Source organism: Mustela nigripes, chromosome 3, assembly GCF_022355385.1.
Source record: "Mustela nigripes isolate SB6536 chromosome 3, MUSNIG.SB6536, whole genome shotgun sequence".
NCBI classification, from domain to species: Eukaryota; Metazoa; Chordata; class Mammalia; order Carnivora; family Mustelidae; genus Mustela; species Mustela nigripes.
The window spans coordinates 125,480,428-125,495,595 of NC_081559.1; the positions used below are offsets into that span (position 1 = coordinate 125,480,428).

The following is a 15,168-nucleotide window of genomic DNA, read 5'->3' on the forward strand; positions in this document are numbered from 1 at the left end:
TTAATTAGTTTCTTTTTAATATTCAGAATTTTGCAAAGTTCTTAAGTTCTCTGCCTTAAAATAGATCAAAATTTCAACAAGGGAACTCAAGAAACTATAATTCTATCTCACTAGGCATTGACTAAGTAAGGTCTCTCGTCACTTTCTGTGTTGCTATTTCCTGTTTTCAATCTACATCAGGTACATACCCGCCATTTTTTCTACTCACTTAGGTGGCCTGTAACAAAGGAATGCAATTATCTCTGATCCTCTTTCTAGAAAGTTCCCTAGGTTTCCCCCCTCTATTCAAAGATTCCCTGGCAGTTGTACTCCTTGACATTCAGGGCCTCACCTTCTGTCATGTCATTCCTTTTGAGCAGGTTTGTATCTTTTCAGCACTAGATTCTTTTTAAAAGATTTTATTTATTTATTTTTGAGAGACAAAGAGAGTGAGGGCGCGTGTGCATGAGCATGGGAGAGAGGCCGAGGGAGAAGCAGACTCCCCACTGAGCAGGGAGTGGGATACAGGACTCAGTGTACAGACCCTGGGATCATGACCTCAGCCAAAGGCAGACGCTTAACCTTCTGAGCCACCCAGGAGTCCCTAGATTCCAATCTTGAGTCCCCATCCTAATAAGCTTCAGTAACATCTAAGACACACACTAATCCTCTTCTGTAATAAAATGTAACTCATTTTATTATTCAAGTTATACATACTCACAGAGAGACATCTGAGTGACTGTTATTTCTAGGTACGGAACTGATTGTTTTCTTATGTAAATTACTGCCTCCTCTTTCCACTGGAGTCGCATCTCATCTTCTACCTGTTGTCCTCCAGTGTAACCAATGTCACCATTTCCTCTGGCCTTGTGATCCTCTCCTTTGGGGCTAAGTTTAAAATCTACCACTTGGCCAGACTCTAGGAAATTACATTCTCCTCTGACTGTGTAAACTGTAGTTTCTTCCTGGACAAGATGATTCAGATATCGACATCCCTTTCATTGACACCATCCATAAGGCCAGTCATCTCTACTTTCAAGTCTCAACTATCTATGAGAACAAATAGCAAAAAGATCATGTATGCTTTCAAAATCTTTCAATTTACTCATCAAGAGTCATAGCCCGAGGGAGGATACGCTACGAGTCTTCTCTAAACTATGGAGAAGATAAACATGGAAGTGTAGTTCAAAGGAACCCCCCCCCCCAAAAAAAAGAGAGAGAGAGAGAGAGAAATGCTTAATTACTGTTATCCGGAAAGTGCTTCTCAGATGTGAATGTGTGTACAACATGCGGGGATCACATCAAAATACAGATTCTGATGGAGCACATCTGGGGTGCAGCCCAAGATTGTGCATTTTCTCTCTTTTTAAAAAAGATTTTAGGGACGCCTGGGTGGCTCAGTTGGTTAAGCGGCTGCCTTCGGCTCAGGTCATGATCCCAGCGTCCTGGGATCGAGTCCCACATCGGGCTCCTTGCTCAGCAGGGAGCCTCCTTCTCCCTCTACCTCTGCCTGCCTCTCTGTCTGCCTGTGCTTGCTCGCTTTCTCTCCCTCTATCACTGGCAAATAAATAAATAAATAATTAAAAAAAAAAAAGATTTTATTGATTTGTCAGAGAGAAAGTGCACAAGCAGGGGGGATGGCAGGATCCCCGCTGAGCAGGGAGCCCTATGCAGGGCTTGATCCCAGGACCCTGAGATCATGACCTGAGCCAAAGGCAGAAGCTTAACCGACTGAGCCACCCAGACACCCAGACTGTGCATTTTCTAACAAGCTCCAAGGCAATGGTGAGGCTGCAGGCCCATGATGAGAATAACAAGGTTCTAACTCATATCCACATAAACCAGGCTTCCATCATTCCTCAATCATTCTAAATTTCTGAGATACCATAAAAATAAGTATTGTCCAAATATCTAAAACAGAAGCCACACATATGGTGGCACCAAGGATGGCCTTGGATCAGATAACATCTGTTCTGGTCTTAGTTCAACTGTGACTTGGCTATTAGACTTTTAGTCTAATCACTTTATCTATTTAGGCCTCAACTATAAAACTGAAGCGAGAGAGACAAATTAGATGAACTTGAAAGTCTCTTATTAACCAGTAGATTTATAGATACACTAAATAAATCCAGGCTTACACAAATCAGCAGGAATCCCATTTCAGACATTAATGGCAGATTACATGTCCAGAACAACAATCTCACTACAGGTACAGAGCCTCTAAAATTGTTAGACAAATTACTACAATCTTTTTTTTCAAATGCTTGGCTGAGGACACGGGGAAAGTGAGGGAAAGTCACAAAAGAGAGAAGTGAGCAGGTACTGGAGCAGTCTTTTCCCCTCGGGGCTTTGCCCAACTCTGAGTACTAGAGACCCTGCATTCATAGAGCCATGTGCCCTGAGAGGATGGTGGGGGGTGGGGGGAGGAAAGGGGTGCAGGAAACAGAGCCAGAAAAAGCTACAATCCCTAGAGTTAACACCCTTGGAGTTTGGAAATAAAACCACCAACCCTCCCTTCCCTAGAGGGAGATGGTAGGCCCTGGGCTCTGGGCTGGGGGCAAAGTCAGTCTCCCTTGAGAATATGAAACCACCAGCCTGCCTTGACACACATTTGGGGCTAGAACTCACACTACTAATGTAGCCCAGTAAAACTCAAGACAAACCAGGGTGTTTTTTTTTTCCTAGCATCCCAGGCCGAAATGAATGCAAACACTTTCTGGAAAAATCCAGCTGAAACCCAGGCCTGCAAGAATCCCCAAGGATAAGCTTCCAAAGAACAAGAAGCCAAAATCAAAAATCCTAAAACAAACAAGTAACAAAATTACCAAATGAGGGTCAATATAAGCAACAAACTATTCAGTTGTATCTGTAAAAGTTACAGATAATTTATTTTCTGTATCTGATCACTTCAAGAGATAAATTTAAAGAAATAGAAGGATATCAAAATATAGCAGAGATTCTTATCAAAATGGATCAGGCAGTTATAAATGACCCAAATAGAATTAGAAATTTAAAAATAATTGAAATTGAAGCAAATAAGTGATATAGACAACAAATTAGGCCACTAGAGAAAAAAAAATTTAAGTTGTAAGATGGATTTAAATAATGCAGAATGCAGCATATAAAAGTACAGATAAATGTTAAAGAGTCTTTATGAGACATAAAAGCAATATTCTAAGAGCCAAAGGCTCAGCTCCAAATTTTCTGAAACCGTTTCAGCTTTAGAAATACCAATCAGGACAGGTGAATAAAAAGAAATTTCTATAGAGACAAACAGCAAAGCACTAAAAGGAGGAGATCTTAAAAGTATCCAGAGTCCTGCTTTTAAAAGACAGAGTCCTTACAAAGAACTGTTAGACTTAAATGCAGGCTGGTCTCCCTCAGAATGGAAAGTGGCCTTCTACAAAGCTCCACAGAAAACTGCTATGCTTCCGGGTCAAGGGCAAACAGTCCCAGTCAAATGCAAGGCTTGGACCCCAATGTCTTAACTACGGCCAGAGAACATGCTGGTGGCTCTCTAAACATGAACACAGATAAACCAAGTTTTGCCCCAATCCTGCCACATCATACAGACTCAAATTCAAGCCTTGACAGTCCCACTCAGGCCAGAGAAGAGACAAGGCCAATGCACAGCCACAGATGCCGAGCTGGACATGGTGAGCCAAGGTTCCATCACAGCATAGCTCTAGGCATCTTGGCTCCTGGGCACTCGATGAGATACAGGATTCTCCTGGAGTCTGAAGCATGACCCTGTCAGGTAGTTAAGAGTTGCACCATGGAGGGCAGAGCACACCTGTTGTTGACCTTTTCTCAGAGTTTTCAAGTTGGGTTTTCTCCCACCAACAACTGCTCCAACAAGTTGGGTGCATATTCCCTGGCTAACTGTCTTCATTTGCACAATCTTCAAAATGCTGAGAAAATTATAGTTGACCCTTGAACAACATGGGTTTGAACTGTGCTGATCCACTTATATGTGGATTTTTTTCCTAATAAATACACTACAGTACTGTAAATGTATTTTGTCTTCCTTATGATTTTCTTAATAACATTTTCTTTCCTCCAGCTTACTTTAAAAATACAGTATGTAGTACACATAGCATACAAAATATATGTTAATTGGTTGTTTGTTATTGGAAGGCTTCCAGTAAACAGCAGGCTACTAGTAGTTAAGTTTTGGAGAAGTCAAAATTTATACACAGATTTCTGGCTGCACAGGGATTGGCTCCTCTAACCCCCATGTTGTTCAAGAGCCAAAAATATATATCTAGGAAAACTGATCACCAAAACAAGAACATAAGCACATGTTCAAACAGACATAAACAGTTTATGACCATTAAGGGAACCTCTAAAAGATATTCTTCAGGAAAGAGAAAATAATTCCACAGAGAACATATGATTGTCAAGAAGGAATGCTGAACTAAGATAATGGTAAGTATGCATGTAAAAATATATTAACTAGATAATTGCTATGTTTAATTTATAGGTTTAAAAATCTAGATTTTAAATCTAGATAGAAAATACTAGACAACAGAGACTATAATTTAGGATGGGACAACAGGAATTACTCCAAGGTCCTTATATTGTTAGGGAGGAGGGTTCTGAGAATGATTAGTTTCAGATCTTAAGCTAAATATAATGTTAAAATTTCTAGGTAAGCTCTAGAAAAACAGAAACAGAACACACAGGTACCATAATCTCCAGGTAAAAGGAGCAAGGGGGTCTTAATCTAAAATAAGGAAAAAATAAGACAAAACTAAAGAACAAAATTTAAAAATCCGAATATATCTGTAATATAATAAATATAAATGGACTAAAATTAATCTGTCAAGACAAAAATTATGGGAAATGAATTATTAAAATATCCCACTATTATATTAGCCTATTAATAAGAAATATACCTAAAACTTAAGGATACAGAAAAATTGGAAAGCAAAAAAATGAAAATTCCATATAATACAAATACCCCAAAGAAAACTGATATAGTTATATTAATATCAGACAAAACAGAAGAAAAAAATCATTACTAGAAGAGGTCATTGTATATCAACAAAAGATTCAATTTTTTAAGAAGATAGCAATTTTAAATTTACCTAGACTTAATAACATCCTCTGAAAATATGTATAGCAAAAATTGATAGAAATATAAGTCAAAGTTTGCATCATGAAGAAACTTCCAATTACTGATAAGTCAATCAGAAAAAAATTCATTAAAAATGAAATATCTAAAGGATGCCTGGGTGGCTCAGTGGGTTAAGCCTCTGCCTTCGGCTCAGGTCATGATCCCAGGGTCCTGGGATCGAGAGCCCTGAATCTGGCTCTCTGCTCAGCGGGGAGCCTGCTTCCCCCTCTCTCTCTGCCTGCCTCTCTGCCTGCTTGTCATCTCTGTCTGTCAAATAAACAAATAAAATCTTTTAAAAAAATAAAAAAGAAAAAAACAAGCAATGAATTCATCAAGTGACCATACCCAACTTTATATCACATTAAAAAAAATTTTAATGAAAATCATAGAGCAAACCCATTCAAATTTTATGGTTGTTTTCTTGTGTCTTCTTCTTCTTCTTTTTTTTAAAGATTATTTATTTATTTATTTGACAGAGATCATAAGTAGGCAGAGAGACAGGAAGAGAGAAAGAGAGAAGCAGGCTCCCTGCTGAACAGAGAGCCCGATGCGTGGCCCAATTCCAGGACCCTGGGATCATGACCTGAGCCGAAGGCAGAGGCTTTAACCCACTGAGCCACTCAGGCACCCCTTCTTGTGTCTTCTTAACTGGTAACCATTTTGGAAGAAGCTATTTTTAGGCAGCCATAAGGGCATAAGGTGAAGGACTAGTAATGTAGTTTGAGTAAATACAGTGTAAATTCTAAGTTAATCAAAATATCTGCAACATTTATTTCTCCTCCCACAATTTTTTTTTGTTTTTTATTTTTTATGTGAGAAAAATAAACCCTACTTCTGAGTCAAAGTTTGGTAGATTTCCTTCAACCCTTCAGCATTCCTGACTAACTGTGGCTCTACAGTTTATTTCCATTTTCAACCCCTCGCATATCTCAATGAGATATTACAAGAACAGGACGGTCAGTCTTAGAAATAAGAGAATAAACAGGAGGATAGCAAAGCACTTTTCCCTCTCAACCAGTACTTATAGTATAATAAATAAAAAATAACATATTAAGCAGAAGATATTTAATATCAGCCAAGAAACTTAATATAAGCGTAACCAAGAGAATATATACACATGGAATGTCTGAAAGCAAAGTTGAATTCCATCAAGTGCCTGTAAAACTATTCAGGAAATATGTGTGCTCAATATATAATTCATGATTACTAATGTTTTATCCTGGGATGACAGCTTACAAGCTACACCTAAGTAATTTGTTGTACAATATTATAAAGAGAAAAAGCTGACTCTCCCCCAGTAGGAGCATGCCTCAACTCTCTAAATTTCTAGTCATCCAAGAAAAAACAGCCATTCTTCCATCACACCACTTCTAAATGTAAAGATTAAAAATATCTAACTATTAGCCCACTTCTAAATCTTAAAATAGAAATATCTTAAATAGCAGCCGTTTGTAAAATATCCTTATCTGCCAACGTTTATTTCCTTCTCTACATGTTTGTTATTCCCAACAATTCAAAAGAAAGCTATGTGAATTGTCTTTTGAAATTTTTTTCCATTTACCTTCATTAACACCTACACAATGAATTTTTTAAAAACCAGTAAAATTAATATAGTTTCTGGCATCTGTATCTTAACCGGGATACTAGTGTACTTAACCTGAATGACCAAGTATCTTTTGTTTTCTAATACCAAACATTACCAAAGCATTTCTTTAGAAACATTACTAGTAAGTGGCACCACTGTACAGTTGTTTAAGCCAGAAACCTGAGAGGACTGCCATGTTGAGCAAATGAAAATACAAGATGCCTAGTGAAATCTGAATTTCAGATAAGCTACAAAAAATTTAATATAAGTGTACCAAATATTGCATGGTACATACTTACATGAAAATATTTTTCACTATTCATCTGAAATTCAAATTTAACTGGGCATTCTGTATTTTACCTGACAGCTCTAGCTGGGATTCTTTCTCTGTTACCTTTTATATGAAATCTACCACTCCAAGACCTGTTCACTCTACCTCCCCAAAATATCGAAAACCCATCCACTTTTCTTCATTTCTTCTGCCCCCATCTGGGTCTAAGCCACCAATCCAAGAAACTCCCAACCCGTCTCTCTGCTTCTACCTTTGTAGAAATACTGCTTACTCTAAATGCAGTAGCATTAGTTTAATACTAAAAGAAATAAACGCTAACTTCAGGTTTCTCATTTCCTGGGGTCATTATCTGGTAGTGGTAGAACTCTACAATCTCACAAGCAGCATGAGAGGGAGACCAATGAACTCACAACTCTGAATAAGTGAGGCCTTTTGCTGGGTCAGCCCTGAAGCAGTCCCAAAGAAAGTAACAGTTCTCATGGGTATGCCTGTGCCAATGACCTTTATCAATTCTTGTGCTAATTGGTGTTTATTGCCTCAAAGGGATGACCCAGGAAAAATCCGTGTGGAAACAAAGTCGGTTTAAAATATTTCTCTCTTTCAGAGTGCATTCTAAGGTTTATAGGGACAGCATGGTTCTAACCCACACCTAATTGTGAGACAGAGTCCTTTCATCCAACTAGTATTCTGTAGAAACCTTCTGGGTAGAAGTCTGCTCCTCAGCCCAAGGTTGCAAAGCTAGGGAGCTGGGAGTTAAAAAATTGGAGCAGTCAGCAAAGAGGATTCAAATATATCGAAGCTATGCGATACCAACTTCTTCAGATTACTGATGCTCAGGAATATTGGCTGCCTGCTGACGGATGAATAAATGTTTTGGTTTTGAGAGCTACAGTTATCTCGGTGCACTGCTAGCCTGTCATACTGTCTGACCAATAGATACACACAAAGCAGATTATACACTGAAACCCAAGAGCAGACTTTAAGATTTGTGTGACATTGCCGAGCTATATATACCAACCAAATTAAACAAAAATGACAGCTATGGAATTAACTGGCAGATCTAAAGAAAACAGGTTTCTCTCTATATCAAAGGGGCCACAGAATGGTTACAAATGACTCTTTGATCACAGAACACGATGGCAATTCAAGTGTTTCTAAGTTCTTATGATGCAAATTTGCACATCCATCTACTTAATACAGAATACCCCCAATTCTTAATGTTGTTGGTACAGAACAAAGAAACTCTCCTTGAGGTCCTTCCACAAAAACAGGCACTATAAATGAAGTCAGAAGAGCCTCCACGAGTGTGAGGTACTTTATTTATTTATTTAGCATTAAAAGTAAGTCTTTCTGTGGATAAAACCTAATCATAAAACCAAAACATTCTCACAAGCCATATCCAAGATATGCTTTTTTGATACATCTTATCTTCTTCTCTACAGTGAAGAATAAAATCTTAAACTATGGATATCCTGGCCAGGCCAGTAATGGGGATTAGAAAAGGATATGAATGTTTGGACGAAACGGATCAAGTCAATACCTATAAAATAAGTGTGGATGCTGCAAGATCACACAGACCTTAAAAGCCTACACCTGTATTTCCACATATAATCTGCTTTGTTGGTGTCCACTGCAGCCAGCCAAAGGCAGGCTGCCCCAAAACGTGCCCCTCTAGCATATTTTTTGAAATAAAAGTTACTTAAGAAATAGCCAGTGCAAGGTCACTCGGACCCTCCTCTGTTCCCTTGAAAGCAGGAAACAAATCTCCCTGTACTAAGAAGTAAAAAGACATCTTTACACCTGAGATAGGGACTTAGAAGTGAAGAAAGCTGCAGAAACAAACCTTGTTACTATTTTTTTTTTCTAATCTACTACCTCAGCCTAAATTCTGCTTAGAATTCCTAATTAAAGCTCCAAACATCTGTTTTCTCTACCCTGTCAATGTCTCAGAAATGTATTGTCTCTTTGTCTAAAATATATACAAACTACTTGCCTTGGTAATTTCTTTAGGCCTCTATTTTAATATTAGGCCTCTGCATACATGTAATAAAACTTTGGCCTTCTTCTCCTATTAATCTGTTTTATATATATTTCATTTAGTCCAGCTGGAAGACCTTCAAAGGTAAAGATTTTTTTCCTTCCCTACACCATCCATCACACAACAAGGTGACAGGCTAGCAGCACTCCTGGGTAACTTGCTCTCGCAATCAAAATAACTGTAAAGCGATTCATTCCCAGTTCCTTTTGGCACCTGGGACCACAGACCCAAAAATCAGCCAAGTTATTTCATTCACCAGAAATACACTTAGAGCAGAAGTGGGTTTTTTTGTGTGTTGTTTTGTTTTGTTTTTACAAACGATTTCCTTTGGAGGCTGAGGATCAGAAACTAAAACGGTGCTGCTCTGAGATCATCTGAGCTTGGGCTCGTCCTGGGACCCCAAATCCTTACTGGTCCCCCTTACTGGGATCTGGGGATAATGACTATTGTGCCTCACGGAGCGTTCGAATGCAAAGCCTTCAAATACACTTAAATACAATGAGGCCCATTGCTCGGCAGAACAAGTTTGTGAGGTCGCTCTTGGCTTTTCTCAGGGGAAGGAAGGCCTTTCTTGCCAACCTCGCGGCCCAGCCGGGCAGGGAGCTGGGCAGGCCTCGGCCTTCCGTCCCAAGAAGTTGGCAGAAAAAGGCGCAGGGAAGCGAGGCATCCGCGTCGTCCCCGGTGCGGGCGGGGTGGTCGGTGCCCGCACGGTGCGGCCCGGGCGGAACAACGCTGTGGCTCCCACGCGGTGCGGGGACCCGGCGCCGGTGACCCGGGGTCCAAGGGAGGCCGCCGGCCCGCGCACCGCCAGCCGCTCCCCTCTAGAGAACGCCGGGCTCGCGCTCGGGCCGGACGCCCGCGAGGGAGTCCACGCCGGGACCCGCGCGGCCTCTTCCGGGTAAGCCGGGCCGCAGGAGCCGGGACCAGCGTCGCTCCGCCTGGGCTCGGCTTGCGTCGGACCCGGCCCGGACGCTGCCCCGACCCTGCCCCGGCTCCCGGGCTCCGGCCGCGACCCCCGCCCGGGCGCCCAGCACGCCCCGGGCCTCGACCTTTGTGCCGGGGCCCCCACACCGGGGCCGGGCGCTCGGACCCCCGCCGGCAACCCCGCTCCCGCCCCCGAGCAGGTCCCCGGCCCCGACCCCGCTCCCGCCCTCCCCCCTCCGCCCGCGGGTCCCGGGCAGGCGCTCACCGCTCCTTGGAGTAGAGCTGCAGCTGCTGCTCCCGCCGCTTCTTCCGGATAAACGCCATGGAGGGAGGGCAGCGCGCGGGGACGCACGGCTCGGGCGCCGCTGTCGTCCGCGAGGAGTCAGGGACGCGGCTGGGAGGCGGGTCCGGTGAGCCGGCCTGCAAGGTCCCGGCCGGGAGGGGAGCGCGGGCCCGGGCCTGGCTTCGCGTGCGGTGGCGGCGCTGGGCGCCCCACAGCCCGACCGCCCGACGCTGCGCCCCAGGGCCCGCGGCGTCCCGGCCGCGCTCAGCCGAGCATGTTCGCGTGGGGACTCCGGCGGCGCCGTGACTCAGGCCGGAGGAGGGGCGCTCGCTGACCCCGAGGCACTCGGGCCCCCGGGGGCCGGGGCAGGGCCGGGGCCAGCCAGCGGTCTGTCCTTGCAGGGCGAGCGTTCCCTTTTCGCCACCCGCGGCACCGCGGCGTTTGCACTGTTGTACGCACGGAGACAGATGCTTGCCCATGAGCTACCCCGCTCTGCTGGCTGTGGGGACTCGAAATAACTGTTTGGGCTCTCGATCTCGTGTAGCTGAAATACTCGGTCGCATGACTTTTTTCGCTTTTCCTAACAGCTTTCTTGAGATAGAACTCATGTGCCAAGCAATTCACTCATTACAGTGTACCATTCGGTGGCTTTTAGTATAGTCACAGGTACCCCTCACTCCCAATAGCTCCCCCAATACCCTTCAGTTATCACCCTCACGCTCCTAGCAAGCACTGATGAACTTTTCTGTGTCTATGAATTTACCTATTCCTGACATATCACGCAAATGCAATCATACCTTATGTAGCCTTTTGTGCCTGGCATCTTTCATTTAGCATAACTTTTTCAGGTTCATTCATGTATCTGTACTTCATTCTTATTGCTGGAGAGTAGTCTAGTATGTGGATATACCACATGTTGTTAATTCATTCATCATTCGGCTATTATGAATCATGCTGCAAAAGAAATTTGTACATGTTTTTGCATGGACAGATGTTTTCATGTCTACTGATTACATACCTAGGAGAGTCATGTGATAACTCTGTATTGAAATGTTTGGGAAACTGCCAAACTGCTTCCCAAAGTGGCTGCACCATTTCCACCAGCAGTATATAAGGGTTCCCAATTTCTTCAGGTGCCAACACTTGTTATTTTCTGATTTCTCCATTATAGCTATCCTGGTGGGCATGAGTGGTATCTCACTGTGGTTATGACTTTAATATATCCTGAGTCCGAGCCTGTGGTTGTAAAGGGATTCTCGAATAACAGACTTCTAAATTGTATATATGCTGACCCATCTAATATTGTCTTACAGATCAGGTTCTGCAGAATTCGATTTTTTAAAACGATTTTATTTATTTATTTGACAGAGATCACAAGTAGGCAGAGAGGCAGGCAGGGCGCGGCGGGGGTTGGGGGGGTGCTGGGGAGACAGGCTCCCTGCTGAGCAGAGAGCCCAATGCAGGGCTAGATCGACCCCAGGACCCTGGGATCATGACCTGAGCCGAAGGCATGGGCTTTAACACACTGAGCCACCCAGCCAGCCCCAGAATCTAATTTTTAAAAGCTTCAAGTAAATGTGTATATCTACTAGATAGAACATGGCAGGACTCTGAAGAGAGGAGGGAGAGCCAAGACTAAAAGCCAGGGATGGATCTTACTGAGCTTCATCCCAGCAGCATTGGGAAAATGAAATGCACGAAGTGAGCACCCACTACAACCATTCTGGCATGAGTGAAGGTGAATGGATACCTGTAAGTTGGATTGAGTCCTTTCCATGTGCCCAGGTGCTGTGCAGAACCTGTAACTGTAAAAACATGTCAGAGATATTAGCCCAGTGCACTGACTGGAAATTGTGGCTAATTGGGGAATCCAGAAAAATACATGAACAGATACACAATGAAACAGGATAATAAAAGTTGCACAGAGGCACAACATGATGTCTTTCTATATGAGAAGTACTATAATAAGTATGAATTCAGAAGAGAGCCATCACTTTGGCTGGAATAAGGCAAGAAAACAGCATGCAGGTTTTCTCCTCTTGTCATTTTAAAAGATTTTATTTATTTTTGAGAGGAATAGCATAAACGACGGAGGGGGTGAGGGAAAGGGAGAAGTAGGCTCCCTGTTGAGCAGGGATCCTGACACAGGACTTGATCCCAGGACCCTGGGATCATGGCCTGAGCCAAAGGCAGATGCTTCATTGACTGAGTCACCCAGGCAGTTTAAGCTTTTCTCCTTTTAAACAATAAAGGGTCATGTGATTCTGCTAGGTGGAGAGTGACGATTTTTTCTTGACCAAACTTGAGCCAGGCCTCTCTGAGCTTTCTCTGCTGGGCCTCAACTGTGTCCTATAAAAACTACAGACTCCCAGCACAAATGATTTTGTCCACACTCCCCGCCACCACCACATTAAAATACTTAAACCAACACTAACATAGTTTCTAACAGCTCAAGGCCTCATTCCTGGGATGAGCCTAGCCTCCTTGTAAGGTCCCTGTCTGAGAAAGCTCAAGGCTGCCAAAAGAATTTACTGTTTGTAACACTTCACATAAGCCCTGGACTGCTGTTTTTTGGAACATTTACTAAAAAGGGCTTACAGTTGTAAATTCTTTCTCTGTACCTTTGAGGTAGACATATGTGTACCTTCTACAACTCAGGAGTGCCTTTTTCAAGGACTTGAAAGCCATTCCTTTGAAATGTAGTCATCAGGAAGGATCGGCTTCCATCTCCCAGTCCCCAGAGATAATTGCCAGCTAGAAGGTAGAGATACAGCGTCTACACTGAATAACCCTTTGTAATTTTTCACTTCCCTGGTTTTTATCTTTGACAAGAGGAGGGGAAGAAGCGTACTCAAAGAGATTATTTTGAACAATAACTCAGAAGAGAGATGTTTCTGCTGTCACAGAGTTTGTGTTTGGGAGAATTAAGACGGAACTGAGGTGGGAATCTCCTCAGCATTCCCACACCTCCCCCTGCCCCCACTGAATCATCCACCCTGCTCCCTTACCTTCATTACTGCTATTTTGAGGTAAATTTGCTCCTACAAAAGGCAACTTTTCAACAATTTTCAACAATTTGTGAAATTGTTCTTCCTTTTCAACAGTTTAGCCTTTGTAATTATGCTTTGTCTCTTCTCCCTTTCTCTCTCTTGCTTTGTCTATTTTCTCTCACTTTTGAATCATCCCAACCAAATATAAATATACTTTGCAAAAAATGTTCCTTTAACTCCCTCCAGCTCCCCCATTCTTAGCAAACCTTTGTGAGACATCTGTCCATACATGTTGTCTTCATTTCCTCTCCTTCAAGCCATCCCAGCTGGGCTTCTGTTTCCCCCGCTTGACCAGGGTGTTGTCAAGTCACAGCCTTCACTGGTCACTTTTCTACTTTCAACTCCCCTGAACTCTCAGCAGAACTCAGCATCCTTGAATGTTGGATTCAACAGAGATCCTTGCTAGGAGCCCTTCCCTCCATGACTTCCAAGATCCCACAGTTTCATTGTTTATCTCTTACCTTGCTTCTTCCATTTTCTCAGTATCCTTGGTTGGTTTCTCTTCTGCCTAACTTCATAACATTGATTCTCTGCATTCACTGTACAGGTCATTCCAACCAGTGCCATGACTGGATGGGGTAAGGGCAATAGGAACCAGTGCAAAGTCTTAGGTCCAGGTGTGTGTGAATTAAATTGAGTACCAAATTTCCAAGGCTCTACCATGTGAATATTGATCACGGAAGACATGAGGGAAAATTTCAGGAGATGCAGCACAGTAAACGACTTCCGTGAAGGATGAGTGAAAGATTACTTTGAAATGTGTGTCCCTCAGGAAATGGAAGTTTGGGACAGAACAGTGGACTTCCAATAAGACCAAGTAAAGCCCTAAGGCCATCTTACCTTGATCTTCAGTTGCTTACAACTATTGTCTGAGGTGATACCGCACACCTCAAATGAAGGTGATTTTGCATCCCAGGAAATATGGCGAAGCTCTGGGAGAGACCTCATCTCTCTATCCCTTCCCCCACTATCATCCTCATAAAACTCAGAAACAGTTCGGAGTTTCTTTGGAAACAGTTTCCATTCAGAGCTATTTTGTAATCACAAAACACATTTTTGAACTCTGCGTAATATTTTTATTTTTATTTTACAGACTCTAAAAATTTCAAAGAGCTTTGTACTAAACAAAGTACTTTGTACTCAATAATAACAACTACAAAACATTTTTTTTTTTAATTATGTTTGGGGGACGCCTGGGTGGCTCAGTTGGTTGAGCGGCTGCCTTCAGCTCGGGTCATGATCCCAGCATCCTGGGATGGAGTCCCACATCGGGCTTCTTGCTCAGTGGGGAGCCTGCTTCTCCCTCTGCCTCTGCCTGCCACTCTGTCTGCCTGTGCTCACTCTCTCTGACAAATAAATAAATAAAATCTTTTTTAAAAAATAAAAAATAAAATAAAATTATGTTTGGTTGCAGATAAAGATTTGTACATTTATGTAACTCCCATTTGCAAGGAATCCATCATCAGCGTAAACAAAAACATTGTCCTTATCTATAAAATAAATAGATTTCACTAATGCATATTTCTGAAGAATGTCTGCTTGAGTTATTTTTTTAAAAAAAACTTATGAAGGCATATATATTTAATTATCACCCCTTCTTAAGTTAGAAGTGGTCACATACTTTTTTTACCCAGACAAAATGGCCAATCATCATTCTTTTTTTTTTTTTTTTTTTTTTAATTTTTTATTTTTATAAACATATATTTTTATCCCCAGGGGTACAGGTCTGTGAATCACCAGGTTTACACACTTCACAGCACTCACCAAATCACATACCCTCCCCAATGTCCATAATCCCACCCCCTTCTCCCAAACCCCCTCCCCCCGGCAACCCTCATTTTGTTTTGTGAGATTAAGAGTCACTTATGGTTTGTCTCCCTCCCAATCCCATCTTGTTA

General features: G+C 42.5%; 1 protein-coding gene across 2 annotated transcripts in view; it reads right to left on the reverse strand.

Moving 5' to 3' along the window:
* NSMAF (neutral sphingomyelinase activation associated factor) overlaps nucleotides 1–10,711 on the reverse strand; it is a 57,640-nt gene extending 46,929 nt beyond the window's left edge. For both annotated transcript variants that reach the window (XM_059394612.1, XM_059394611.1), the window contains exon 1: nucleotides 10,203–10,711. In XM_059394612.1, coding sequence (XP_059250595.1) covers nucleotides 10,203–10,699 — 497 coding nt within the window. In that variant the 5' untranslated portion in view covers nucleotides 10,700–10,711. The remainder of the gene's footprint in view (nucleotides 1–10,202) is intronic.
* Nucleotides 10,712–15,168: the final 4,457 nt, after the last annotated feature.